This window comes from Malassezia restricta, chromosome II (assembly GCF_003290485.1).
Source record: "Malassezia restricta chromosome II, complete sequence".
NCBI classification, from domain to species: domain Eukaryota; kingdom Fungi; phylum Basidiomycota; class Malasseziomycetes; order Malasseziales; family Malasseziaceae; genus Malassezia; species Malassezia restricta.
Genome location: NC_040194.1, coordinates 822,347 through 846,161, shown reverse-complemented (window position 1 = coordinate 846,161; position 23,815 = coordinate 822,347). Strand labels below are relative to the sequence as shown.

The 23,815-nt window shown below is 55.6% G+C and overlaps 18 protein-coding genes across 18 annotated transcripts; 9 read left to right on the top strand and 9 right to left on the bottom strand.

The window, feature by feature from the left end:
- Positions 1–40: 40 nt before the first annotated feature.
- On the top strand, positions 41–2,164 carry MRET_1359 (glycerol-3-phosphate dehydrogenase; the record flags this gene model as incomplete). The annotated part of the gene is made up of 1 exon (XM_027627986.1): positions 41–2,164. The coding sequence occupies one exon, from the start codon at positions 41–43 to the stop codon at positions 2,162–2,164; it is 2,124 nt and encodes a 707-aa protein (XP_027483393.1).
- A 48-nt stretch (positions 2,165–2,212) lies between these two features.
- MRET_1358 (U3 small nucleolar ribonucleoprotein IMP4) lies at positions 2,213–3,085 on the bottom strand (the record flags this gene model as incomplete). The annotated part of the gene is made up of 1 exon (XM_027627985.1): positions 2,213–3,085. The coding sequence occupies one exon, from the start codon at positions 3,083–3,085 to the stop codon at positions 2,213–2,215; it is 873 nt and encodes a 290-aa protein (XP_027483673.1).
- A 116-nt stretch (positions 3,086–3,201) lies between these two features.
- MRET_1357 (large subunit ribosomal protein L28) lies at positions 3,202–3,654 on the top strand (the record flags this gene model as incomplete). Its single annotated transcript, XM_027627984.1, has 1 exon — positions 3,202–3,654. The coding sequence occupies one exon, from the start codon at positions 3,202–3,204 to the stop codon at positions 3,652–3,654; it is 453 nt and encodes a 150-aa protein (XP_027483675.1).
- On the bottom strand, positions 3,644–4,305 carry MRET_1356 (peptidyl-tRNA hydrolase ICT1; the record flags this gene model as incomplete). The annotated part of the gene is made up of 5 exons (XM_027627983.1): positions 3,644–3,808; positions 3,833–3,922; positions 3,951–4,042; positions 4,067–4,126; positions 4,152–4,305. The coding sequence occupies 5 exons, from the start codon at positions 4,303–4,305 to the stop codon at positions 3,644–3,646; spliced, it is 561 nt and encodes a 186-aa protein (XP_027483674.1).
- Positions 4,306–4,450: 145 nt separating this feature from the next.
- On the top strand, positions 4,451–6,037 carry MRET_1355 (V-type H+-transporting ATPase subunit B; the record flags this gene model as incomplete). Its single annotated transcript, XM_027627982.1, has 3 exons — positions 4,451–4,506; positions 4,536–4,595; positions 4,621–6,037. 3 exons carry the CDS (start codon positions 4,451–4,453, stop codon positions 6,035–6,037), a joined length of 1,533 nt encoding a protein of 510 aa, XP_027483677.1.
- Positions 6,038–6,071: 34 nt separating this feature from the next.
- MRET_1354 (uncharacterized protein) lies at positions 6,072–7,226 on the bottom strand (the record flags this gene model as incomplete). The annotated part of the gene is made up of 1 exon (XM_027627981.1): positions 6,072–7,226. One exon carries the CDS (start codon positions 7,224–7,226, stop codon positions 6,072–6,074), a length of 1,155 nt encoding a protein of 384 aa, XP_027483676.1.
- A 286-nt stretch (positions 7,227–7,512) lies between these two features.
- On the top strand, positions 7,513–8,397 carry MRET_1353 (Integral ER membrane protein; the record flags this gene model as incomplete). Its single annotated transcript, XM_027627980.1, has 1 exon — positions 7,513–8,397. One exon carries the CDS (start codon positions 7,513–7,515, stop codon positions 8,395–8,397), a length of 885 nt encoding a protein of 294 aa, XP_027483679.1.
- A 284-nt stretch (positions 8,398–8,681) lies between these two features.
- On the bottom strand, positions 8,682–10,193 carry MRET_1352 (origin recognition complex subunit 2; the record flags this gene model as incomplete). The annotated part of the gene is made up of 1 exon (XM_027627979.1): positions 8,682–10,193. The coding sequence occupies one exon, from the start codon at positions 10,191–10,193 to the stop codon at positions 8,682–8,684; it is 1,512 nt and encodes a 503-aa protein (XP_027483678.1).
- A 59-nt stretch (positions 10,194–10,252) lies between these two features.
- MRET_1351 (NADH dehydrogenase (ubiquinone) 1 alpha subcomplex subunit 6) lies at positions 10,253–11,319 on the top strand (the record flags this gene model as incomplete). The annotated part of the gene is made up of 2 exons (XM_027627978.1): positions 10,253–11,143; positions 11,191–11,319. 2 exons carry the CDS (start codon positions 10,253–10,255, stop codon positions 11,317–11,319), a joined length of 1,020 nt encoding a protein of 339 aa, XP_027483698.1.
- A 174-nt stretch (positions 11,320–11,493) lies between these two features.
- On the top strand, positions 11,494–12,717 carry MRET_1350 (mitogen-activated protein kinase kinase; the record flags this gene model as incomplete). Its single annotated transcript, XM_027627977.1, has 1 exon — positions 11,494–12,717. The coding sequence occupies one exon, from the start codon at positions 11,494–11,496 to the stop codon at positions 12,715–12,717; it is 1,224 nt and encodes a 407-aa protein (XP_027483400.1).
- Positions 12,718–13,286: 569 nt separating this feature from the next.
- On the top strand, positions 13,287–14,942 carry MRET_1349 (RasGEF; the record flags this gene model as incomplete). The annotated part of the gene is made up of 1 exon (XM_027627976.1): positions 13,287–14,942. One exon carries the CDS (start codon positions 13,287–13,289, stop codon positions 14,940–14,942), a length of 1,656 nt encoding a protein of 551 aa, XP_027483603.1.
- A 52-nt stretch (positions 14,943–14,994) lies between these two features.
- On the bottom strand, positions 14,995–15,978 carry MRET_1348 (solute carrier family 25, member 38; the record flags this gene model as incomplete). Its single annotated transcript, XM_027627975.1, has 1 exon — positions 14,995–15,978. One exon carries the CDS (start codon positions 15,976–15,978, stop codon positions 14,995–14,997), a length of 984 nt encoding a protein of 327 aa, XP_027483772.1.
- A 136-nt stretch (positions 15,979–16,114) lies between these two features.
- Positions 16,115–17,380, top strand: MRET_1347 (2-oxoglutarate dehydrogenase E2 component (dihydrolipoamide succinyltransferase); the record flags this gene model as incomplete). Its single annotated transcript, XM_027627974.1, has 1 exon — positions 16,115–17,380. The coding sequence occupies one exon, from the start codon at positions 16,115–16,117 to the stop codon at positions 17,378–17,380; it is 1,266 nt and encodes a 421-aa protein (XP_027483617.1).
- Positions 17,381–17,400: 20 nt separating this feature from the next.
- Positions 17,401–18,627, bottom strand: MRET_1346 (uncharacterized protein; the record flags this gene model as incomplete). Its single annotated transcript, XM_027627973.1, has 2 exons — positions 17,401–18,490; positions 18,515–18,627. 2 exons carry the CDS (start codon positions 18,625–18,627, stop codon positions 17,401–17,403), a joined length of 1,203 nt encoding a protein of 400 aa, XP_027483860.1.
- Positions 18,628–18,743: 116 nt separating this feature from the next.
- Positions 18,744–19,361, top strand: MRET_1345 (uncharacterized protein; the record flags this gene model as incomplete). The annotated part of the gene is made up of 1 exon (XM_027627972.1): positions 18,744–19,361. One exon carries the CDS (start codon positions 18,744–18,746, stop codon positions 19,359–19,361), a length of 618 nt encoding a protein of 205 aa, XP_027483615.1.
- An 11-nt stretch (positions 19,362–19,372) lies between these two features.
- Positions 19,373–21,022, bottom strand: MRET_1344 (PHD finger domain protein; the record flags this gene model as incomplete). Its single annotated transcript, XM_027627971.1, has 1 exon — positions 19,373–21,022. One exon carries the CDS (start codon positions 21,020–21,022, stop codon positions 19,373–19,375), a length of 1,650 nt encoding a protein of 549 aa, XP_027483616.1.
- A 95-nt stretch (positions 21,023–21,117) lies between these two features.
- On the bottom strand, positions 21,118–23,025 carry MRET_1343 (Vps51/Vps67 family protein; the record flags this gene model as incomplete). Its single annotated transcript, XM_027627970.1, has 1 exon — positions 21,118–23,025. One exon carries the CDS (start codon positions 23,023–23,025, stop codon positions 21,118–21,120), a length of 1,908 nt encoding a protein of 635 aa, XP_027483620.1.
- A 67-nt stretch (positions 23,026–23,092) lies between these two features.
- Positions 23,093–23,802, bottom strand: MRET_1342 (YKT6 protein; the record flags this gene model as incomplete). Its single annotated transcript, XM_027627969.1, has 3 exons — positions 23,093–23,736; positions 23,765–23,772; positions 23,801–23,802. Coding segments are annotated over 3 exons (654 nt in total).
- Positions 23,803–23,815: the final 13 nt, after the last annotated feature.

The window sequence follows — 23,815 nt, the reverse complement described above, 5'->3', positions numbered from 1 at the left end:
AATAGACGTGGTTTCTCTCAGCCAAGTCCAACGTTGCTACATGTTCCGTGCATCTTTGTCTCGGTTGACGCAGCAGACGTCCAAGGCGGCAGCGAATGCCTCCGCAGTTGCTGCATCAAACAAGGGGTCTCAGCGCAATCGTGTGGCTATTCTCGTAACGGCTGCCGCCGTCGGTGCGGGTACAGTGTTGGCCCTCACGCGTCGGAAAGAGGCGGACGAGTATGCCCTGCCGCATGACGTGAGCCCCGCACAGTTCTGGTCGCCGCCCACGCGAACCCAGATGATCGAGGCCCTCAAGCAATCATCGCCGCATTCGCTGCGTTCGGATGGCAGTCTCGACCAGGCCAAGTCGCTGCTCGTGCCATCTCACCAGGCCGTGGGCCACAGCCCTATCCCTGAGGTCGAACATGCGTACCATTCGCCTGAGGAGGACGATGGAGATGGCTTTGATCTGCTTGTCATCGGTGCTGGTGCGACGGGCGCCGGTGTGGCGCTCGATGGTGCCACACGTGGCCTCAAAGTGGCGATGGTGGATCGTGAGGACTTTGGTGGCGAAACATCGTCTAAGTCCACGAAACTCATTCACGGTGGTGTGCGCTACCTTGAGAAGGCCGTCAAGCAGCTTGACTGGGAACAGTACAAGATGGTGACAGAGGCTCTGCGTGAGCGTAAGACCTTTTTGCACATTGCGCCCTACCTGACGTCGCCGCTGCCCATTTTGATTCCGGCATACTCTTGGTGGCTCATTCCCTACTACTATGCTGGCACATTCTTGTACGACCTTATTGCAGGCAAGCAGAACATGGGCAATTCGTACGTCGTCAGTCGCAACAAGGCGCTGGAGGCCTTCCCGATGCTCCGCGCGCACAACCTGGCTGGTGGTGTTGTGTACTACGATGGCCAGCAGAACGACACGCGTATGAACATTGCGCTCGTGCTGTCGGCTATCCAGCATGGCGCTGTTGCTGCGAATCACTGCGAAGTCGTCGCGCTCAACAAGTCGGACAAGGGCCGCATTATTGGTGCGCGTCTGCGTGATCAGATGACGGGAGATGAGTTTGACATTCGTGCGAAGGGCGTGGTGAATGCCACGGGTCCCTTCTGTGATGCCATTCGCAGGATGGATGAACCAACGGTGTCGGAGATTGTGTCGCCATCGTCGGGTGTGCACGTTACGTTCCCTGGTTACTTTAGTCCCCGTGGCATGGGTCTGCTCGACCCTGCGACGAGTGACGGCCGTGTGATCTTTTTCCTGCCCTGGCAAGGTGCCACGATTGCCGGCACGACGGATGTGGCCTGCAAGGTCGAACCGCACCCGCTGCCCGGTGAGAAAGAGATTGAATGGATCCTGGACGAAGTGAGGAACTACCTCAACACCGATGTGACGGTCAAGCGCTCGGACGTGCTGAGTGCCTGGAGTGGCCTCCGCCCGCTGGTCAAGGACCCCTCTGCCCCCGACACGCAGAGTCTCGTGCGTAATCACATGATCCACGTGAGTGACAGCGGCCTGCTGACGATCTCGGGTGGTAAGTGGACGACCTACCGTGAGATGGCGGAACAAACCGTGGACCGTGCCGTGGAAGCATTTAACCTCAAGCCGATCCGCGACTGCGTCACGTCGCAGGTGCGCTTGATTGGTAGCCACTCGTGGTCGCGCACCATGTATGTCCGCTTGCTCCAGGAGTTTGGACTCGACACAGACGTTGCCTTCCATCTCTCGAACTCGTACGGCGATCGCGCATGGAGTGTGTGCTCCATTGCCAAGCCCACGGGCGAGCGCTACCCCCTGCACGGCATCCGCCTCGACTCCCAGCTGCCGTACATCGAGGCCGAGGTCCGCTACGCGACGCGCTCCGAGTTCGCCGTCAAGGCCACCGACTTTATCGCACGTCGCTCGCGCATGTCCTTCCTCAACACGGAGGCCACCATTGAGGCGCTCCCACGCATCGTCGATATCATGGGCGAGGAACTCGACTGGTCCGAGACGCGCAAGCAGGCCGAGTTTAGCAACGCCATCCTGTTCATGGCCTCCATGGGTGTGGACATGACGCGTGTGAGCGAACTTGCCAAAGAAAGCCTCGTCAAGGCGCGTACGTGGAAGGACCATAACTCTCCTCGCCACTTGAGTCCTGCGCTCTCAGCCAGCCCTGTGATGTCGACCTAGTCGCACGAAACTGCCCAAATGAAAGAAACGTCTATAGTACAAAGCTTCCTATTCCGCCAGCTGACTGCGCTTGCGTGTTGTGTTCATGTACGGACGCAGGACCCATTCAACGTCCGCCTCGCCCTGCTCGAGCGTGCCGAGTCGGATCTCGTACGGGCGCAGATCAAAGCGCGGCCCGACTTCGGCCAGGTGAACGTCGCGGTGCGTCGCAATGAACACATGGTGCCGGAAACTAATAAAATCGTTGCGGTTGGCAAACGTCATGACGCGGCGTGCATCGTCTTTTGGCACGGGAAAAAGGAAGCGCAGCGCGCTCTTGACACGCTCGCCAAGCCGGCCACCAAAGCCGTCAAAGATCAGGTGGGGGTATTGTTCACTTACGGTCGAGTTTGCGTGACTTGCCACCTCGTGACGCAGGGTCACATTGTGCAGCGTAAACATGACGGTGGGACCATGCGGGAAATGAGAGACGACCATCGCATCTGGTACACCTCGGTGCTCGTGCACCACAATCATGTCCGTCATACCGTTCGCTCGGGCTGCCGCTGCGAGCTCAGGCATGGTATATCCACCACGATTCAGCCGTGTCGAGTTGGGAAACACCAGCCGCAGCTCTTTAGCGAATTGCGAGAGCCGTGACGAGGGGCTGCGCGACGTTGTAATGAGTATGCGTGGATCATACTGTCCAGCACGCGAGTACTCGTCGTCAATGGATGTCATCGGCTCGGCCTGCGCCGCATCGAGCGACAGGTTCCTAGCGAGTTCCTCGGCCTCCGCGCCGCGCAGCTCAGGTGGCAATGGTTTGCCACTCGCAAGCGCTTCGCGAATCTTTTGCTTTCGCTCATACAGTTGCCGCTGCTTGGACTCTAGTGCCTTTTTGTACACATATTCGCGGCGCTCGCGCGCTTGACGACGGAGCATCGTCGTGGTCGTGGGCCGCCCGGGCAGCTAGGAAGCCACCTTTTTTCTCTCTCTATCACGTGATGTGTCGAAGAAGGCAGCGTCCTGCCTGGTCCAGTGCCTTGTCCTTGGGCAAGATGTTTGCGTCGCTGGTGCGGTGGTCGCGTACGACGTACCGCGGTGTGCGTGGATCTGGTGCCGGACGCTCGGGACGCACAGATGCGCGTTCGTCGATGGCGTCGCGCCCAACAGAGGTGATGGCAGCGCATGCTGGCCAAACATTCAAGCGGGCACAGCGAGGTCTATACGACGGCCGCATCATTCAATTTGGCAACAGTATCCCCAAGTCCCGGCACAAGACACCACGAAGGTGGATACCAAATATCCAACGTGCTACACTCTGGAGCGAGACACTACAGGAAAGCATTAAAACGCGCGTGGCGACGTCGGCCATGCGATCCATAAAGAAGCATGGCGGGTTTGACCAGTACCTAGCTCGCACAAAAGGCACGCATCTTGGCGAGTTCGGACGCATGCTTCGCCTGCGTGTTGCTCGTGCTCTGCGTGAGAAGCGTTTGGCTACTCCTTAGCACGCCGTCCGCTCTTGGTGAAACTGCGCATCTGCTTCGCTTTGCGCATGCGATCGCGCTCACGCTTGGCTAGTGCTTCCACTCGTCGGCGCTGCTCAGGCGAAGTCTCCCCGCGCAGTCCTTCTGATGCGAGACGTACAATTTCCGCGTGTATCTGCGTAAGTACATGTATACATACCTTGCCCAGAGCATCCTGGATGTTCTGCGACTGTGTACGATGCCGCTCACTCGATACTTGGAGTGAATGTGTAGATTGTATGTACATAGGCTGGCACTGTGAGAAACGATGCACCTACCGAGCGCTTGGCCAATTCACGAACCAGAGCAGGTGGCATGACGCGGGGCGCGCGGGGACCAAGCTCCAAGCGCGCATAGACCTTGGTATTGACTGCATAAGTGGTAGCATACGTACGCTTGTTGACATTTTGGCCACCGGGGCCGGAGCTTCGTGCAAAATGAATGTGGACGTGGGCTGGGTCAGCGAATTTCATACCTACAAGGATCGAGTGGCTGCTCCCGAAACGAAGCGATCCATGCGCGCCTCGCACGATCGTCGCTCCAGTCTATGGCCACCTCTGCACTTCTACAATGCGATACCGAAAAGGCCCGCGCATGCAGCAACGGGATCCATGCCCGTGCGCTGAGCCCCATGACCAAGTCCAGGCGGCTGGCACGCGAGGGGTGTACCTTGGGGGTTTTGGAAATTATTTCTGACCTAACCTGTCCACCACGCACGGAACGGGCCGCGGCGGTCGAGGCAGCCCAAGCGTATAGGGTCTGACCTCCACGGACGACCATGTCGGGCCCTAAGCTCTCTGACAAGGAGCTCTTTGAGCTCAATGCCAAGGCTGCGTACGTATGGTCTACGACTTACCTGGCAGTGTGAAGAACTACAGCGTGGACCCACGTCTGGACTACCGAACGGTGTCCGCTATTAACGGGTACGTGTAGCATGACTGACGCCAGACCGCTGGTGGTGCTGGAGAATGTCAAGTTCCCATCGTACAATGAGATTGTGTCCTTGACGCTTCCTGATGGAACGCGTCGAGGTGGCCAGGTGCTCGAGGTGTCGGGCAACAAAGCTATCGTGCAGGTGTTTGAGGGCACGTCAGGTATTGACGTGAAGGACACCCATATCGAGCTCACCAAGTCGTCGATGAAGCTGCCTGTGTCGGAAGACATGCTAGGACGCGTGTTCAATGGATCGGGTAAGCCTGTCGATAATGGTCCTCGTGTGTTTGCCGAAGACTTTTTGGACATCAATGGCTCCCCCATCAACCCGTACTCACGCGCATATCCTGAGGAAATGATTCAGACGGGTATCTCCACGATTGACACAATGAACTCGATTGCTCGTGGTCAAAAGATCCCTATCTTCTCGGCCTCGGGTCTTCCTCACAATGAAATCGCCGCCCAGATTTGTCGTCAGGCCGGCCTGGTCAAGAAAGCCACCAAGGGCGTGCACGACGACCATGAGGACAACTTTACGATCGTGTTCGCTGCCATGGGTGTGAATATGGAAACGGCTCGCTTCTTTAAGCAAGACTTTGAAGAGAATGGCTCGCTCGACCGCGTCACCCTCTTCCTTAACCTCGCCAACGACCCCACGATCGAGCGTATCATCACGCCGCGTCTGGCGCTCACGACGGCCGAGTACTTCGCGTACCAGCTCGAGAAGCACGTCCTGGTCGTCATGACTGACATGACGTCCTATGCAGATGCTCTGCGTGAAGTGTCGGCCGCGCGTGAGGAAGTACCAGGTCGTCGTGGTTACCCCGGTTACATGTACACAGACTTGGCTACCATCTACGAACGTGCTGGCCGTGTGGAAGGCCGCAATGGCTCAATCACGCAGATCCCTATTTTGACTATGCCTAACGACGACATGACACACCCGATTCCTGACTTGACAGGCTACATTACCGAGGGACAGATCTATGTCGACCGGCACCTGCACAACCGACAGGTGTATCCGCCGATCAACGTGCTGCCGTCGCTCTCGCGTCTGATGAAGAGCGCTATTGGTGCCAAACACACGCGTGTCGATCACAGCGACGTGTCGAACCAAATGTATGCAGCCTATGCCACGGGTCGTGACGCTGCATCGATGAAGGCCGTCGTCGGTGAAGACGCGCTGAGCAACGAGGACAAGCTGACGCTTGAATTCATGGAGCGCTTCGAGAAAGAGTTCGTGGCGCAGGGCGCGTACGAAACACGCACGATCTTTGACTCGCTCGACTTGGGCTGGTCGCTGCTGCGTATCATGCCAAAGGAGATGCTCAACCGTATCAGTCCCAAGATCATCAAGGAGTTCTACTCGCGCAAGGCAACCAAGCATGCGGATGAGACAGAGGATGCTAAGCCGAGCGTGACGGAAGAGTAGCGGCGGGCGTAAATAGATTGTGGACATCTTTATTCTACAGTTTCGGTGTGGGGGCATAGTGGGGTGGATCCGCAGGCGTGGCCATGGCGCCCTCCTGAACAGGCCGAAGCACGCCTTGCTGTGTGCAGGTAGCCACGAGATGGCCGTTTGTGTCAAACAAACGCGCTTCACTGTACGTGCGCTGCCAACCAGCCTGGATAGGTCGGATCTCACGCAGCAGGTACTGATTCATGTCCAGCACATCCGAGTGGAAGCGCGTGGCAAAATCGAGCGTCGAGGCCGCAGAGGCATCCAGCATGCTCTTCTTTCCCAGGGACAGAGGTGCAAAGGCCAAGGCGCCGTCTAAAGCAAAGGCCATCGTAGCGGCGTGAGCCATGACGGGCGAGATGGGCAGCATGTCTTTGGTCTCGCTTGTGCCGTGCGCCGGTTCGGTCCCCGTGGCACATGGGAGGGCATCATGTATACGCATCCAGTCGAAAGAGCGGCGATCCGTGATCGTGAGGTGGTCTTGTGACGTTGGAATTTTTACCATGCCCAAAAGGTTCTGGAGCATCATGCTGCTAGGCACAGGCACCGTATCAAAGATCTGATGCCATAGGCCGATGATCTTGTTGTATATGGCCATGCTCTGTTTGTCAAGCGTGCCCTCTTGAAGACGGCGCGAAAAGTAGGTATCGGGTGTCTCGCTGTGTTCATTAGGCTCGTCAATCTTCCACGACGGAGCGGGATCGTATCTCAGTAGGGATCCGACACACGACACGTCGACATGGTGCTTCTTGGCCTCCTCCATGTAAGCAGGTTCGGATCTGGGCGACGCAATCATATCGAGTGTAATCGATAGCACATTACGGAGTTGGGCCTCGCCGTGCTTGCCTCGGACACGCTGCTTCACAATGACACTGCGTGTCACGAATGTGCGCGTATCACGGATACTCGACACTTGACACACGAAGGGCACATCGATGGATCCGGGACCGAGAAAGTGGCCTAGTATGGAGTAAGGAACAAAGCGCGTGTGTGTAGGAATCGTATGTCCTGCGGCCACAATGGCTGTGGCGATAGCAAAGCCACCGTACGCAATAGGGCGCACATTTCCCATGCTTAGCGGCGGAAGCATTCCTTCAAATACCCCTGGTTCATGCGTGCGTCGCACCGCGATACGCTGGAGGAAGGGCGATGCTTGAACCATCGTCGCGCTCTGTGATGGCGTACACGTCCGCCAACCCCACTGCCGACAGGCCCCCCGAAATGGTGGAGGTTGTGGAGATCCACGGCCGCTTCTCAAGCCTAAAACCACGTGGCGTATTCACCGTTGGGGTCGACGCGCATGGATACGATTGGTACATGGGCGGCGTGGCATGTGAAGCCATGTCGCCGGCCGAGAAGCCAGACCAAGTGGGTGGGAGAAAATTCTACGGGCCTTGAAGCGCTCGAGTGTCGCTTGCCGTCGACCTCTCACCGAACAGCACGACAACATGTCTGTCGAAATTAGTCCCAGCGCACAGCTCGGCTTTCCGCGCCCGCTCACGCAAGTTGTGAAGCGCTCGCTGTTCCTGACGAACTCAAACTCGCAACCTGTCGCCTTCAAGGTGAAGACGACCGCGCCAAAGCAGTACTGCGTGCGCCCCAACTCGGGCCGTCTGGAGGCAGGCGAACGTGTCGAGGTGCAAGTTCTGCTGCAGCCTTTGAAGGAGGAGCCGCCGATGTCGGCCAAGTGCCGCGACAAGTTTTTGATTCAGAGCGCCATTATCACGCCTGAAAAGGAGACGATCCCTATTGCCGACTTCTGGGTCCAGCAGGAGACGCAGAAGGATGCGATTGCTGAGCACAAGATCCGCTGCGTGTACCTGCCACCCAGCAGCGAAACGGTGCCGGAGGAGAACGAGGACCTGTCCAATGTCAGTGGCATGGGTACAGGTGCGCCCTCGTACGCCTCGGCTGGCGTGCCCTCTGGCCCTGGTCTAGGCGAGCTGGGCGCTGGCGCTGGCTACCTTGGCTCGCGCAGCACTGGTGCGGAACCGCCGATCTCGATTGCGTCGCTGAACAACCCGGACCTCGCGCAGAAGTACACCAGCTCCACGTCGTCGTCGTCGTATCCCTTCTCAGCCTCCCAGCAGAAGCCCGCTGCGGCCATGGCTGCGGACAAGTCGGCAGCCGCTGCATCGCCCGCTGCGGCGCCATTGCCTCGCTCGACGCAGGAGCTCGAGGCAGAGGTGCTTCGTCTGCGTGCCCAGGTGGCGGCCCAGAGCAACGCCGGCGTCTCCAAGTCCACGGCCACGGTTACCAGCTCAGGCGTGCCCGTCCACATTGTCGCAGCCATTGCCGTGGGTGTGTTTGCCGTGACCTACCTGTTTTTTTAGGTAGGGGAGAATCTACTTGGGCGCGCTCAGTGACGCGTGGTCAGCTGGAGACGTACTGGTTGACTGCACGCAAGTGCACCGAGTCTATGGAATCGGTGAAGCAGTGCTTGCATAAGGTGCACGAATGGTGGACGCACAGCTGATGGCCCGCAACGGGGCAGCATATCGTGCCGGCCGTGCCATGGAAGCCTACTCTTTCCTTGTCGTATGGAACCATTGTATCTTGCCATTTAGATTCTCCCCTTCCCTTTTATAGAATACAACAACCGCCATTGCTGGACACACTAGGCAATGTGAGCGAGCACTTGCTCCAGGGCTGGAACAGGGAGGGGAATGCACAGCTCATCACCCACAGCAATGGCATGACTGTTCGTGACCGTGGTCGATCCTCGCACCACAATGACCAAGCCATGATCGACCATTTCACCCAGCAACTGCCGCACACCTTCATCAGAGGACGCAATAAACTCACGCAACGCTTCACGCATAAGCGCAACATAGGGCGTGCGAGGCGGCATGGCATCGTCGTCACCACTCGTGGTGTCAGCCTGGGCGACCAGCTGGATGGAGGCCAGGTGCGAAAAGAGACTGCGTGCGCGCGACGTAATGGTTTGCAGCACCTGGATCGCGGCCGATTCCGAAATGGGTTGGGCTACAGCCACGGCGGCGCTGGCTCCAGGCGCCGCTCGCGCACGTCCGCCAGCGAGATCGACAGCTGAGGGCAGCTTGAGGGCGGCAAGGCCTGCACTAGATGAGGCGGTCGCTGACGTACCGCGTGCTTGGACGAGCTCGGCGATAGGCGGAATATAGGTCGTGACATGGTGCCACAGCCACGGCGCACGAAGCGTCCGGACGCCCGGTACACGTGGAAGGGTATATTCGGCATGGCCAGAGATGCCTAAGCTAAAGGCCCCTGCATTCGAATCCAGCACAAGGCCTGCGTTGACATGCGAGACACTGGCCACCATATGCACTCGCTCACATTGTGCGAGTGCATGAATGAGTGTGTGCATGCGAGTAGTAGAGTGGAAGTGCGCATGGTCAAACGCCAGTAAACCTAGCACGAGTCGGCGTGGCCCCTGCGTGCGCGTTTCAAGCGTATGACACAAGTGCTGGACACGCTGCACGATGCGATCTTCGCGTAAGGTATGCGCGCTAGTCGAGATTCGTAAGGCACGGTCAATGGCATCCATGATGCGGTCACTCGTAAGCGCGCGACCTGCGGCGCCCTGGATTAACACACCCGCACTGGCGTGCCGCTGGGCCGTATGTTCCAGCACGGCTCGTACGATGGATGTGCGATCGCCTACACCATAGAGCATGAGTTGGCATCCATTAAGGAGCTGAGTTACTAGCATGTGAATGCGTTCAGGCTGAAGATGCAGGGAATGGGCACGTTGTGAGTGAGCCGTGCAGACCGGCAGGGCAGCACGCGTACGTGTCTGATGGGCCGCCAGGTGTGCCAAATGAGGCACAGTTGACACGTCCAGCGTGCCGAGGACCTGGGATATCCGTTTCGTGGACGTGCCGCGCAGAATATCCCGACCTAACTTGAGACTGGCAAAATTGCGGCGGTGCGAATTCGAAAGAAACCATGCGTCCGATGACGTGGACCGAAGGAACGACGTATGAGTGAAGGCTGGCGCAGGACGCCGCGCTTGTTCTTTTTTCTGCACATCAGCCTCTTCCTCGTCATCCTTGTCGGCTTCCTCGTCGTCAGGCTCGCTGTCGGACAAAGCTTCTGTCTTGCGCCGCACGTTCCGTGCTTCGTCGACCTGCTGGGTGCCGGCCGTCATTTGTGGAGAAGCAACGTTGAGGCGTCCCAATTGGGCCCTTTTTTCCAGCCGCTGTTGTCATGATGCTGCGACGGGCAGCTTCAGCGCCCCACCAGTTCGTTCGAGCACAGCATACTAGCGCACATCTCCAGCCGCTGATCGATACTGTGCGTACGCGCGACTATGCAGCGTACCTTTCTCATGTTGCATACCCGCCGCGCTTACAGCCGCATTTCTGGGCCCTCCGTGCATTTCACATCGAATTAGCTTCGATCAAAGATGCTGTGAGCAACGAACTCGTTGGGCGCATACGCATGCAGTGGTGGCGCGATGCTATAGAGGGAGTGTACGCGAACCGACCGCCCAAGCACCCGATTGCGTTAGGACTCTGCGACGCCGTCATGGACCCCGCGGTCATGAAGCATGGCTCCCTCGTGAAGGACCACTTTCTGCGCATCATCGATGCTCGTGAAGCTGACCTGGCAGAGCCACTCTCGCCACCCACACTCGAGGAACTCGAGACCTATGCCGAGGCCACGTCATCACGCATACTCTATTTACTTTTGAATCTGCAGGGCATCTCCGAGTCGACCGTAGATGTGCTCTTTTCACATCTAGGCAAGGCCATGGGTCTTGGTATTTTTGTGGCCTCGTTGCCCCGTCACACCCACCCCCCACCCCTTCCTGCATCTCCAACGGCTGGTCCGGGGGGTGGCATGTCTCGCTACGCACGCCAGGCAGGCGGTGTGCCACGCACGCCCACCTTGCCTCTACCCCTCGAGTATATCATGGATGCAGGCGTATCACAGGAGGATGTGTATCGACACGGTCCTCACGCACATGGTCTCAAGGATGCTGTGTTTGCCACGGCAACACGTGCGAACGACTACTTGATCACAGCTCGCTCCATTATCCGGGATGAGCTGCATGGCCATGTGCCAGCTCAGGCTGTAGCTCCTATGCTATTGCTGGTATGTATATTATGGCTAAGCTGCGTACTGACATGACCGCCGTTTAGATCCAGACGCGTCGATTCTTGGAAAAACTGGAGGTGGTTGACTTTGACCCTTATGATAGTCGATTATCACGACGTGATTGGCTCTTGCCTTGGCATATGTGGCTCGCTACACGTCGACAGTTCATATGACGCAATGCCGTGTGTGAATCAATGACTAAGCACATAGGGGATCGGTTGTCTCTTGCCGCTGGTCCAGTGTGCGGCCTGGTTCGCAGACCTGCTTCTGTATCCCATCACACCAGGCATTAGCACCCTTACCAAGCGTTGACCCCATACCCAGCTTGAAAGGACGCATTTTTTACAATGCCGTCTATGCTTCATCGGAGAAACCGCAATTTCAAGGGCCTGTTGCTAAAGGACACCCAGCCTCCAGAGCCACCACCACCTGATGAGCGAGCTGCGCCTTTCGCACGATTTATACAATCTGATGGCAGCTCCTGCTCATTGCATACTCCTTCCGAGCAGCGCTCTAGATCGTCCCTAGAAGAGGCCACTACTTCTCCGGGTAACGTCGGTGGATTGAGTTCCTCTACTTCTTCCTTGCCTCATTCACACGATGCTGTAACCCAGCGAATGAACAACCTGGATCTTGGTCCAGGTCAACTGCCCCGCCTGGATCTCAGTGCGTCTAATCTTCGCACTTTGGCAGATCTGGGTGCTGGAAATGGGGGCACGGTGACCAAGGTACTGCATATACCCACTGGCATATTGATGGCGAAAAAAGTCAACTTTATTGATGCGAAACCAGAAGTGCGTAAGCAAATTCTGCGTGAGCTCCAGATTCTCCACGAATGTCGCTCTGAATACATCGTTGGGTTCTATGGCGCCTCGCTCAGTGATGTTCATATTTTCATGTGCATGGAATACATGGATATGGGATCACTGGATACCATCTATCAAAAGCACGGCCCCATTGACGTGAATATCTGCGGAAAAATTGTATACACCGTCGTCCATGGCCTTTCATACCTATATGAAAAATTCCGGATCATCCATCGTGATGTAAAGCCAAGCAATATCCTGGTGAACCGTCAAGGCCAAATCAAGCTTTGTGATTTTGGTGTATCTGGTGAGCTCATTAATAGCATGGCAGACACATTTGTTGGGACGAGCACTTACATGAGTCCTGAGCGGATCCAAGGTGACCAATACAGCATAAAGTCCGATGTATGGTCCCTGGGTGTCACTGTTATTGAAATTGCGCATGGTTGCTTCCCATTTGCCATTGAAACGGAAGATGATCCTGATGCCACTACACATGCTGCTCCTAGAGGCGTACAGGATGTGCGTTCTCTTTCTATTCTCGAACTACTGCAGCATATTGTGCATGAGCCTCCACCCAAACTGAATCCAGATGCAGACTTCCCGCCTGATATGATCAATTTTGTGACAGTATGCTTGTGTAAAGATCCGGTCAAGCGGCCCACCCCTATGGAGCTCCGGAACCATCCTTTTGTACTTCAAGGACAAAGGTGTGATGTAAATATGGTGGAATGGGTTATGAGCCTGTCTTCCTCGAAAGAGTAAATGGGAGGCACATAGCTTCATTTGATTCCATATATGCGCTTACGGGGCTTGAGGTACCATCCGTGCATTCTGAAGTAGCATGTAAATGGTATACCTTTTCATGTTTGATTCCAACAACGATTGCTTTACTACAAGAGATGTACCCCGATATTCTCCGTGATGTTTGCTGTTTATGATAAGATACGTTCCCATAGACAATCTACAATGTTTCACTTCTCAGATGCTACAAGTTTGTAATGCACAGGATAACTGGAGCGTACAGAATCAAAACTTTGCGGCGCTGAATTTCGGAGGCTATTGTATCGCATTCCCATTATCGGCTACCTTGGAGCAAGAGAAGCCTAAAGCGTAGTATCTTCGCATTTATGCATCTCTCCAACTTTTTTTACTCGGATAAAAAAATGATTGGTCAATGTATACCAAAACACTGTTTTCTAATTGGTGACTCGTAGCGCCGTTTGGCAGTTTGTTGCTTTAATCTCCGCTTCCAAACTAAACCTTAAAAATTACGCCATTTCGAAAGGATGGTAACCATTTTCTGATGACGGGGGCACACTAAGCCGACCATCATGAAACATATTCAACGCCGTGGATTATCGCGATCTAGAAGCTCTTCCTCCTCATCTTTTTCATCCTCCTCGTCTTCAACAACGTCGGATACATGGCGAGATGATGGATTAGATGAATTACTGTACAAGTCTCTCTGGAACAAATCGGTCATGTCTGATGTGCGTGACCAGGATTTAAATGATCTACTTTCACAGAACCCTGTGTTCTACACAACAAAACAAGAAAATGATGTGGAAACTTGCATGAAAATGCTCATTCATGACGAACGGTGCCCTGTAGCAGGTGCCAATGTGTGTGGTCTCATCTCTACCTTGTGTCACACGGAGAACGGACCAGCTTCTCTTTTTACGCAGATCTTTCTCAGGAACTTCCGAACGTTTTGCTCTCCAAGAAATTGTCTAAGGAGTATTATACAAAAATACGAAATGGCAGAAGACAATGCCCACCGAGAACGTATCCTTAGCATACTTGTCGTATGGGTTCGTGATTATTGGGATACGGTACAGGACTCTCCCATTTTAAATGACTTCCTAGATTTTTCACGCCGGACATCTCTCACTTATCAATCAAAGAGTGTCCAAGAGCTCGAATTCACAAGCAACTGGCTTCTTCGCTCAAGACATTTGCCAACATCACCACAAGTTTACGACATCACGCAACACACGTTACGAACCCAAGGATCAAGTGTGCCACCTCTTTCCATTGTCTCTCGTTCATTGTTAAATGCACTAAAAAACTCTTCTTCTATATGGGAGGTACCTATTTTAGAGTTTGATCCATTGGAACTTGCGCGTCAAATCACTTTGTGTGAAAACACTCTGTTTTGTGCGATTGATCCTTTTGAGCCCATGTATCCCGTCGAAACAGACGTACCGGGCTCTTTGTGTCCACAATATATTCGCAAAATGACGAAGATGTCCACACAGCTGACGAGCTGGATCAGTCAGTGCATTTTGCGTGAAACCAATTTGAAACAACGCACATTAGTCCTCCGTTTCTTCATCTTATTCGCTGAAGCGAGCTACAAGCTACAAAACTTCAATCTGTTAATGGAAATCTTAGGTGCGCTTGGCTCAAGCAACCTTCACCGTCTTAAGAAAACGTGGAAAGGATTGCCTCCCCGCAAGATTGCCAAGTTTGAGTTTTTGAGTCAGCTAATGGATCCTGCGCGCAATTTTAGCGCCTACCGCACCTGCTTACACAACGCGCAAGGACCAACTCTACCGTTTCTTGGTCTGATTCTGACAGATATAACATTCGCAAAAGAAGGCAATCCTGTTCAACGTGTGTTTCCTGGCCTTGATTTTCCTCTAGTCAACCTCGCGCGATTTTACCAGCTGAAACAAATTTTACGCGACTTTCAAAAATTTCAGAAACCCTATTCAATCTCACCTGTGCCAGAGATCCAGACTTTTATCCGAGGCATCTATGAAGATGGACGGCATCGCACACCATCTGAATACTTTGCCGAAAATGAGCAGTTCTACTATCGCAGTTTGGAGCTGGAGCCTCGTATGGCGGCGCCTATGAACGTGCCTGCTTCCCCTCGCTCCCCAGGCTCTCGCATGTTTGTACGCACGCTGACTGCTTTACGAAACTCATCCGAGACACTTTCTTTGTCTGCGAACAATCGTTCTGATTCGCGCAGTCGCTGAAGTTGCATCTTTGTATATTATTGTTATGCACACTCGCCCTGTTTGAATAGAGCTAAGTAATAGATACCCATCGATGACCTATCTCGAAGATTGACCAGCCAATCATACTGCTGGCGGCTTTTCGAGCACAGCGCAGGCCCAGACCATCACAAAAGGCTTGCCAGCCATCTGAGCTAAGGATATGCCGGGCGGTAGCAAATAGACTAAGCTTCATTTGGCCGTTGGCAGTGCTGTGCAACAAATGGGCTGGCGTTGTTTGCAAACGTGTTTTGAGAATATCGAACGGGTGCGTCAGGATTGTCGCCAGTGTTCCTGCGCACAGCCCACTGGTGCTTACAACCCACCATGAGCCTGTACCGGTCCGTGAGAGACGGCCTAGCCATGTCTTGTGCTGTTCATAAAGTGCAAGGTACAAGCCTGCATAAGGTGCATCTCGCAGTGCCGTAGCGGAAAATCCACGGAAGAGCCCTTTCAAGCCACCATCTTTATACAGCGTGCGAAAAGAAGTCCATAAAGTAGGGTATGCGTCCTGAGTAAAGTGATTTGATTCAAAGCGTGCTTTAACAATCGAAATAGGATTGAGGACTAATCCAATAGACACTCGAGTTATAGCTCCTGTTAAAATATTACCTGTGTTGGAGAGACGCGCCATTGTCGATGTCTGACCGCTCAGCGATGCGTTCGTAGCGCCACGGATAGATAACATGGGTATTTGCCATTTTGCAACGAACCAGCGCAATTGATTCAAGGTATAAAAGTATGCTGCCACTCCAGGTACATTTCTTGCTATAGTAGGTACTGTTCCACGCCATAGACCACGGTATCCTGACGTATCAACCACCGACTTGTAAGCTCGCACGAGCCGTTTCATGGCAGATAATGGCGCTTGGCCCACTGTTCGTTCCTGCTGCATGCGTGTCTTGAGCAGGTCCATGGGTTGAAGCAAGACACAAGATGCAAGTCCAGCAGTGCCACCCACCCCGAGCGTCTTCCATGCGGGGATCGAGCGCTGCCTGTCCCCATTCTGGGAGGACATGACGGCTGCTTGGATCGGACTCCCTAGTGGAGTGGCCAGCCGCACCGGCCACTCTCAGGCACGTGATGCGCCGCCTATCGTTGTAATCGGACATGGCCGGCGGCCCGCCCAAATAAAATCTTACCCCCTACAGACCATGTTGTCAATTGCCACCTTTGCATCGGCACGCGCCATGGCGCGTGCTGCACCAAAATACTCGGCGGCACTTGCCATGGCATCTAGTCGTCACTTCTCCATGTCGACGCGCCTTCTCGGAATTGTCAAGGTGCCTGAGATGGCTGAGTCGATTTCAGAGGGTACGCTCAGTGCTTGGCACAAAAAGGTGGGCGACTATGTTAATGAGAGTGACGAGGTCGCCACTATTGAGACGGACAAGATTGACGTGAGTGTCAACTCGCCAGAGTCTGGTGTAATTACCGAGGTCTTTGCTCAGCCAGAGGACAATGTCGAGGTGGGCAAGGACTTGTTTAAGATCGAGCCAGGCGAGCCCCCCAAGGATCAGCCAAAGGAGGAGCCTAAGAAGGAGGAGTCGAAGCCGGAGCAACCCAAGGAAGAGCCTAAGAAAGAAGAGCCTAAGAAAGAGGAGCCTAAGAAAGAAGAGCCTAAGCAAGAACAGCCGAAGCAGGAGCCCAAGAAGGAGGAGCCCAAGAAGGCTGCCGACAACCAGGCTCAGGAACAGGTCCCCAAGGCTGGTGCACGCACCGAGTCGCGTGTCAAGATGTCACGCATGCGCAAGCGCATTGCTGAGCGCTTGAAGGAGTCGCAGAACACCGCTGCTTCGCTCACGACCTTCAATGAGATCGATATGAGCCCCTTGATGGCATTCAGGAGCCGCCACAAGGACCGTATCTTGAAAGAGACCGGAGTTAAGCTTGGTTTCATGGGCGCCTTCTCGAAGGCATGCGCCCTGGCTCTGCGCGAGATCCCTTCGGCCAACGCAAGCATTGAGGGCGAGGGTCTCGGTGACACGATTGTGTACCGCGACTATGTTGACCTTGGTGTGGCAGTGAGCACCGAAAAGGGTCTCGTGACGCCCGTTGTCCGCAATGCTGAGAGCATGAGCATTCTTGAGATTGAGCAAGCCATTACAGAACTGGGTCTCAAGGCGCGTGACAACAAATTGTCGCTGGAAGAGATGACTGGATCGACGTTCACGATCTCGAATGGTGGCGTGTTTGGTTCTCTGTTCGGAACTCCTATTCTTAACCTGCCTGGCTCGGCTATTCTGGGTATGCATGCCATTAAGGAGAAGCCGTGGGTCGTCAACGGCAAGGTCGAGGTCCGTCCTGTCATGGTCGTTGCTCTGACATACGACCACCGTCTTCTCGACGGCCGTGACGCTGTGACGTTCCTTGTCAAGCTCAAGCAGTACCTGGAGGACATGCCAACTATGCTTCTGTAGGGGACATACTTATGCTAAATCTATGCATATGAGCGCCAAACAGCCTGAACAAGTGCGGCGGCGTGGTTAGTGTGGATAGCCTCTTTGACGAGTGCGCTCAAATCCTCGTCTATTGTCAGTGGCTTGGTATCATTGGCATCCCATAGCTCCAGATGTTCAAGACGCCCACCTGGCTCGTTGAAGCGGAGGACGAGTGTGCGTTGGTGCTCGACGGGAGCAGAGCGCGTAGACCGACGTGATCGCTTCGCAGCTGGCCGGGTGATGGCCACATGCAGCTCGTTGGGACGCGGTGCGGACATTTGCGTGATACCCAGCGCATGTTCCAGCGCATCAAGTGTAGACGTATGCTTGGCACAGAGTCTTTCGAGCTCCCAATCACGACCGCGGTCGCGACCCATACCGAGCCGAGCATCGTTTGCGAGTTTCTCAGCGGCTGTCCGTTCGGCTTTTAATCGGTCAAGCTGGTGAAGCGCCTCAGACAGCTCCTTTTTAGCGGCCTCCATGTCGTGGACGATATGTGTCGTTTCGTCATCGATGGCCTGCATCGAGAGAATCTGCTCATCACAGACAGCCTCAGCCTCGGCTGTCGTCAGCGAGCCATGTGTACCTTCTGCCGCCTTGATCTTGGCCAGCTCCAGCTCCATATCTGTAATATCGGAAAGAAGAGATGCGGCTTCTGATGTGTGCTGTTCGACTGCTTCCCATGGCTCGATAAGTGCATCAGACACCTCATCAATATCGGATCGAAGACGCCGGACGTTGGTCTTGGCTTCCACGAGCTGTTGCTTGACGCGCTTACACTCCTGCTCGCGGTGCGCCACATCCGCCGTGGACAAGATTTGCGGCTCTTGCCCGGTCTCTGGATCATCTTGCAGGTCAGCTAAGAAGCGTAGCTTGGTTTCTTGCTCCAAGTAGATAAACTTGAGTTTGCGGAAATAGTCTAACAACAAAGCCTCTTCCTGCACGATCGCATCCGGCACGTCGCGGTACAAGTCCCAGTCCAGCTGGAGTTCTGTGTCGGCTAAGACGTCCTCGGGATCAGTGGTGCGCTGAAAACGCTCTTTCAGGGCTTGCACGCCCGGTGTGTCATGGGCGTGTTCCTCTAGAAGTCTGCGTGAGAGGTGTCATACGTACATTCTGGCGCGCTCCAACACACCTTCATCGCTTTGATAGCTCGAGTCACTCACCAAAAAAGGAGATTGGTTGTCTGGCACGCTCACCGACGTGTCGGGCGTGCTTGTTGACATGGCGGAGAGACGCCCTACTTGTGTTGGTACAACACCTGTTTATTGGCGTCGCCCCTGGAGCCACGTGATGTGACACGAAATTGTCCAAGGACGCGCCGTGCCTGGTTGCCACTTGAATGCATGCCACGGTGCTTCGTGCTCTAGAACGATGCTGTATCTGTGACGCGTACTTTTTACCCCGTGATTCAGCACCAAAAAGACGCACGCACATCGAAGCTTGTGCCCGCTTTGCCGGTCTTGGAAGTGACGAAGTCGAGGATCTCGTCGTCAAGGCTGGCGCTCAGGCGCTAGCGTCATTACGGGCCGCACACGAAGTTCAGTATGCAAAAAGCACTCTATTCACCAAGATGGGTGAGCGCCATGTTCCTGATAAGCGCCTCGTCAAGTTATCTGCCGTTATTGGCCCACGTCTCGAGGCGTGCGCGCTGGCCTCTGCTGCTGAGGAGCACCGTGCCGCGCGAGTGACGTGCCGGGCTTATCTCCAGCGGCTTTGCGTGAATGAGATGCCGCACGGCCCCCGAAGATGTCCTATTCGACGTGGACGCGCACGGACGCGGGCTGTTGCTTTCCATGCGGCGCTCACAGGCGAAGTGTCCCTGGAAAGCATTGCAGCCGACATGGACCGTCAGCCCTCACCTTTCCCCCCGGTGCACCGCCGCCCATATACCCACTCCGTTCATGCTAGTGTACCTACGTCGGATGACGAGCACGACGTATACGATACATACGTGTAGTTATGAGACTGCTATTCATGCGACGCCACCTTTTCCAGCAGGCCACGCACGCGCTCGAATCCACCCAGCATTTCGACGGTGCGTTTGAGGTCACGCAGCTCGCGGATTTCCCGTGGGTAGAGGTACGTGCTGGGAACCTGCCCTGATGGGCGCTCGTTCCCTTCGTAGGAGGACCGCTGACTGGGCACATACGGCAATGCATCTGGCTGGAGAGAGGCTCGCGTCGCAGTCGCGTACTCCGCATGTACCTCGCCTGTGGGTGTCGGCACGAATTCCAAGGGCTCGTTTTGACTGACGGCCACATCGACAAGTGTATCCAAGGGTGGGTAACTGACACGGGGCGAGCTTGTAGGAGCAGGTGCTGAGGGCGTGGGCGGTTGTTGCCGCCGCCATTGACGTGTAATGGCAGTCCAAAATGCGAGGCGGATGGTTTTTTCGGGAATCCTGTAGCGTGTGCGTATGTGGTCCGTATCTAGCGTCACGTCCTCGTATGGCTTTGCACGCCCTGCACCAGTCTCAGGGTCAAAGAACTTGTCATGAGGATCCGGCACAATGTGTACATAGGCATCGCCTGTCGCAGGCAGTGGTGCTCCGGGGGCGACCTGAATAGTGCGTGTGTGCTGCGGAGCTCGGGGTATGCGCATGCGTGGACGACCTGGTGTGTTGTGTGCCGGACATCGCCAGCGGCGCGTAGCTGGCGGCATGCCAGTCAAGGGCGGGTCGACACAGTCGAGGTGCCAGTGCAGGGTGCAAAAGTCGCAGCTCAGCATGCGGCGGCCATGCGATGCACCGCCCTGTGCAGCAGTAGGACCGTCAGGCAGGGCGCTTTGTCCGCATCGGAAGCACAAGACCGCTGCGCCATGCTTGTCTCGCAGCTGGTACGGGTCGCGATCTTCTGCAAATCCTTGCCGACTGAGCTTTACAGGCCGCTGCGCGATGGTGTCCATGTACACACCATCCGGCCCTGTTCCGACGCCCTTGTAGTATGTGCGAATGTCGTCGGGAAGAGCAAATATGCGCGGGTTTTGTGTGTCAAGGTGCTGGAGGAGCACACCAAAGGGTCCATACCCCTCAGGCGCACGAGTCGGTAGCATGCGCTCGGAGAAGCACACCTGGCAAAACCAGCTGTCGTCCGCCAGCGCGCGTTGAGCCCGCATGTCATGAGGTTGAGCATGGTCAGCGTGTGGTAAGAGCGTGCCGTTCGGGAAGGGCATTTCGTCCACGTCGAGCGGCGGACACACGCACGCAAAATGAAAGCTGCGCGGGCATCCATCACAGCATATGAATCGTCCATGGCCATGACACGTGTCGCAAAAGTCGTTGTTCAGAGCCTCGAGTTCGTCCTCCGTCGCTCTGGGCGTGACACCCAGAGCTGCCAGGTCAGCAGCCGACGACGTCGACGACGACTTGGATGCTTGCTGCTCGATGGCCTCTTCTGTGCGCATACGTTTTCGGGATGCACGCGACGTGCGGCGCGGGGCGGACGCTGAGCTTTTCGGCAGCGGCAGCGGCACAGGATCATAGAGGGCCGCGAGGCCATTGGACGGCAAAATCTCCGTCGACGGCAAGTGAGGCGCTGCTACGCGTGTCTTTTCCTTTCGTGCAGCGGCGGGCCCTTCACCATGGTGGCTCAAGTCCACGATCGGCGGCGTCACGTCCATACACAGCGACAAAAGGGACTACACGTGTGCCGTGGTGGAAGGAGCGAAGAAAACCTCTGCGTCCACCAGGGCCTTTTTTTCGTGGAACCCGATTTCTACCAACTGATAAAGGGGGGCGCTACACGCGCTACACGCGCTGGGCTATCGCGTCGCGCTGTGGCTTGGTGCGGCTGGCCATGCGTAAAGATCCACGGAGCTAGAATTAGACGCACGCGATTCGTGTCGATATCCTCGGCCTCCAGAATCGCTTGCCATGGCATGGGCTGCTGTGTCGGTGAAGCGCGATGCGCCCTGTGCGTCTGCCGGGCCCATTCGTCCCATACAGGCGGAGGCGGCAGCGGACTCGGTCCGAGCGTGTGCAGCTCATGCGCAAGCATAAGCAAGCTTGGCATCGCGCCTCGATCCATGCTCACCACATGCTGAACACAGGCATGGGCCCAGCGGGTGCCCAGTTCCATGTAGATGTCCGCGAGTCGTTCAAAGAATGTGCGGGACAGCATCTGTGTGAGCACAGGACTGGTATACAGGGCCACACAAACGCGCAGGAGCCAGTGCATCTGTTCCGTCGTCGACGTATCTGCCTGCATGAGCTCGTCACATAGGATCATGCAAGTCTCATGCACGGGCGAGGCCGTGACGTCCTCGTTGCTGCACATAATACGGCGCAGGCGCGTCTCGACGAGCGAGATGCATGCCTCCATACCAGCGGTGCGCACAGTTCTCCAGTGTGTGGGCGGCACATTCTCTGCCGTGAACAGGTCGTGCATCGCATTCGTATCTTTTTTCCCTTGCTCCAGTGCCTCGGCAAATTTCCTCGGCACATCCGACAGCATTTGTTGCAGGATGTGACGGACCTGCGTGACGAGTATATCGGACAAACGCGCTTCCAAGATCGAGAGGGCTGGGCTATTCTGTACACATGCCTTTAGCCTGTCACGACACGGCAATAGCGAATCGAGCCGATGTTCTGTTGTTATAAATGACAAGACCGAATCCAGTTCTGAGCATACACGCCGTACAAACATCTCATTGTAGTGATATATGTCCGACTCGGGCAGCGTCTCCTGCATCGGCGGCAGCTCATATGCCTGGACGGGCATAGGAACATGCGCATAAAAGTCTCGGGCCGCCACTGGAGCGAAGGACAAATTTTGAGATCGCGGCGCTCCCAGCTCGAAAAAGGCTCTGCTCAGGTGTGAAAGGATACGTGAAAGACTTGGCCGGGCCCACAGCTCATGTGTATGATGTAGCGTTCGCGTCACAGATCTCAGAAGTCGCTGCAGGCGGTCGGCATGATCGTACTCACCCTCCGTGCATGTCCGCAGGGCCGCCTTGACGCGCTGTGCGTGAAAGTGAGACAGCGCCGAGGCAAGCGACACATGCTGCAACAAGATGTAGGCCAGCATCACATCCAATACGTAGGATGTATGCATACCAGCCTGCTGCATGCACACATCGATACGCGTGAGAACGTATTTACGCAGGGCCTGAACATCCGCCCATTGTGAAACCAGCATAGGGAATTGCTGCATATCGAGCCTTTCCTTGATCCATGTCCACGCCTTTCCCGCGAAAATGATCGACCAAGCCGCCTGAATAAATGCGTGTGATTTGAGGGCCGAGCGAATCGTCTCTGGCGCATCAGCTACCAACAACATGGCGGCGGCCGATTCGACGTCAGATGCCTCCCCCTGCAATGGGAGAGCTTCATTCGCACGACTTGCATGCTGGCGTGCCACATCACTGCTGGTACTTAGCAACATATCGATGGTTTGACGTAGTACTGCAAGCTGGTCACTCATATCGACGACCGTACGCGAGACGCTCAACAGGTCGTGAAAACGATCACCTACGAGCGTTCGCACTGCCTGCTGCTTTGCGTGTGCCTGCTGCGACAGATTTTCAGCGTATTCCCTTATGTCGCGCACGCTGTGCTCTTCAAAGAGGCGGTCCACATCGCCTGGCAGCTTCTCCGCCGACCTGGGTGGCGGCGGTCCTGCCATGGTCAGGTGGAGGCTGAAGACACAACGATGGACCCACGTCGCGGCGCGAAAAAGTTGGACCTAGACACTACATAATGCCACAGCACGAGTTTTGTTTCTTGGCCGACTTGTAGAACATTTTGCTTTGCTGGCTGAGGGAGCCGCTCTTCTCGACGAGCTTATCGAGGTCTTCACCGCGCTGGAGCACCGAGTCGATCGTGTTATGCAGCACGATCTTGGTATCATCCAGTTCCTGCTGCACACGCAAGATCGTGTCAGCCTGACGGGGGTCTTGGTACCGCGCAAGGTAGTCCTGCGCATATGGGAATTCGCTCGTGCGGACAATGCCCTCGCCCTTGGGCGGGATTTGGCCGGATGCCGCCAGTTGCCTTGCCTGTGCCTGCCAGATTGACTTCGGCAGCTTGATAAGAAACTCTTCGAGCACTTTGCCGAGCAGCGAGTAGGCCACACGCACGGGGTACTCGCTGTCAGAGACAAGCACGCCGCTCACGCCGTCCGCGGCAGGCCGCGCGTGCACATGAGCCGTGAAGTTGTTTTCCTGGACGGACTGACGCTGCATCGGCTGCGTGCGCTCCGACACCGTCTTCGCCATGAAGGCCATCATGTCTTGCACCGTGCCACGTTGCATCCACGAGAACGAGTTGAGGTCCCAGGCGCTCACGAGCGGCACAGCCTGCTGGCCTGGCTGGTTCGCAAAGATTAGCAAGCCGACTGCCTTGTTAGTTAGCTACACACATACACAGCTTCCTACACACGTCAGCCCTCTGGTACGTACATGTCAGTGGTAGGT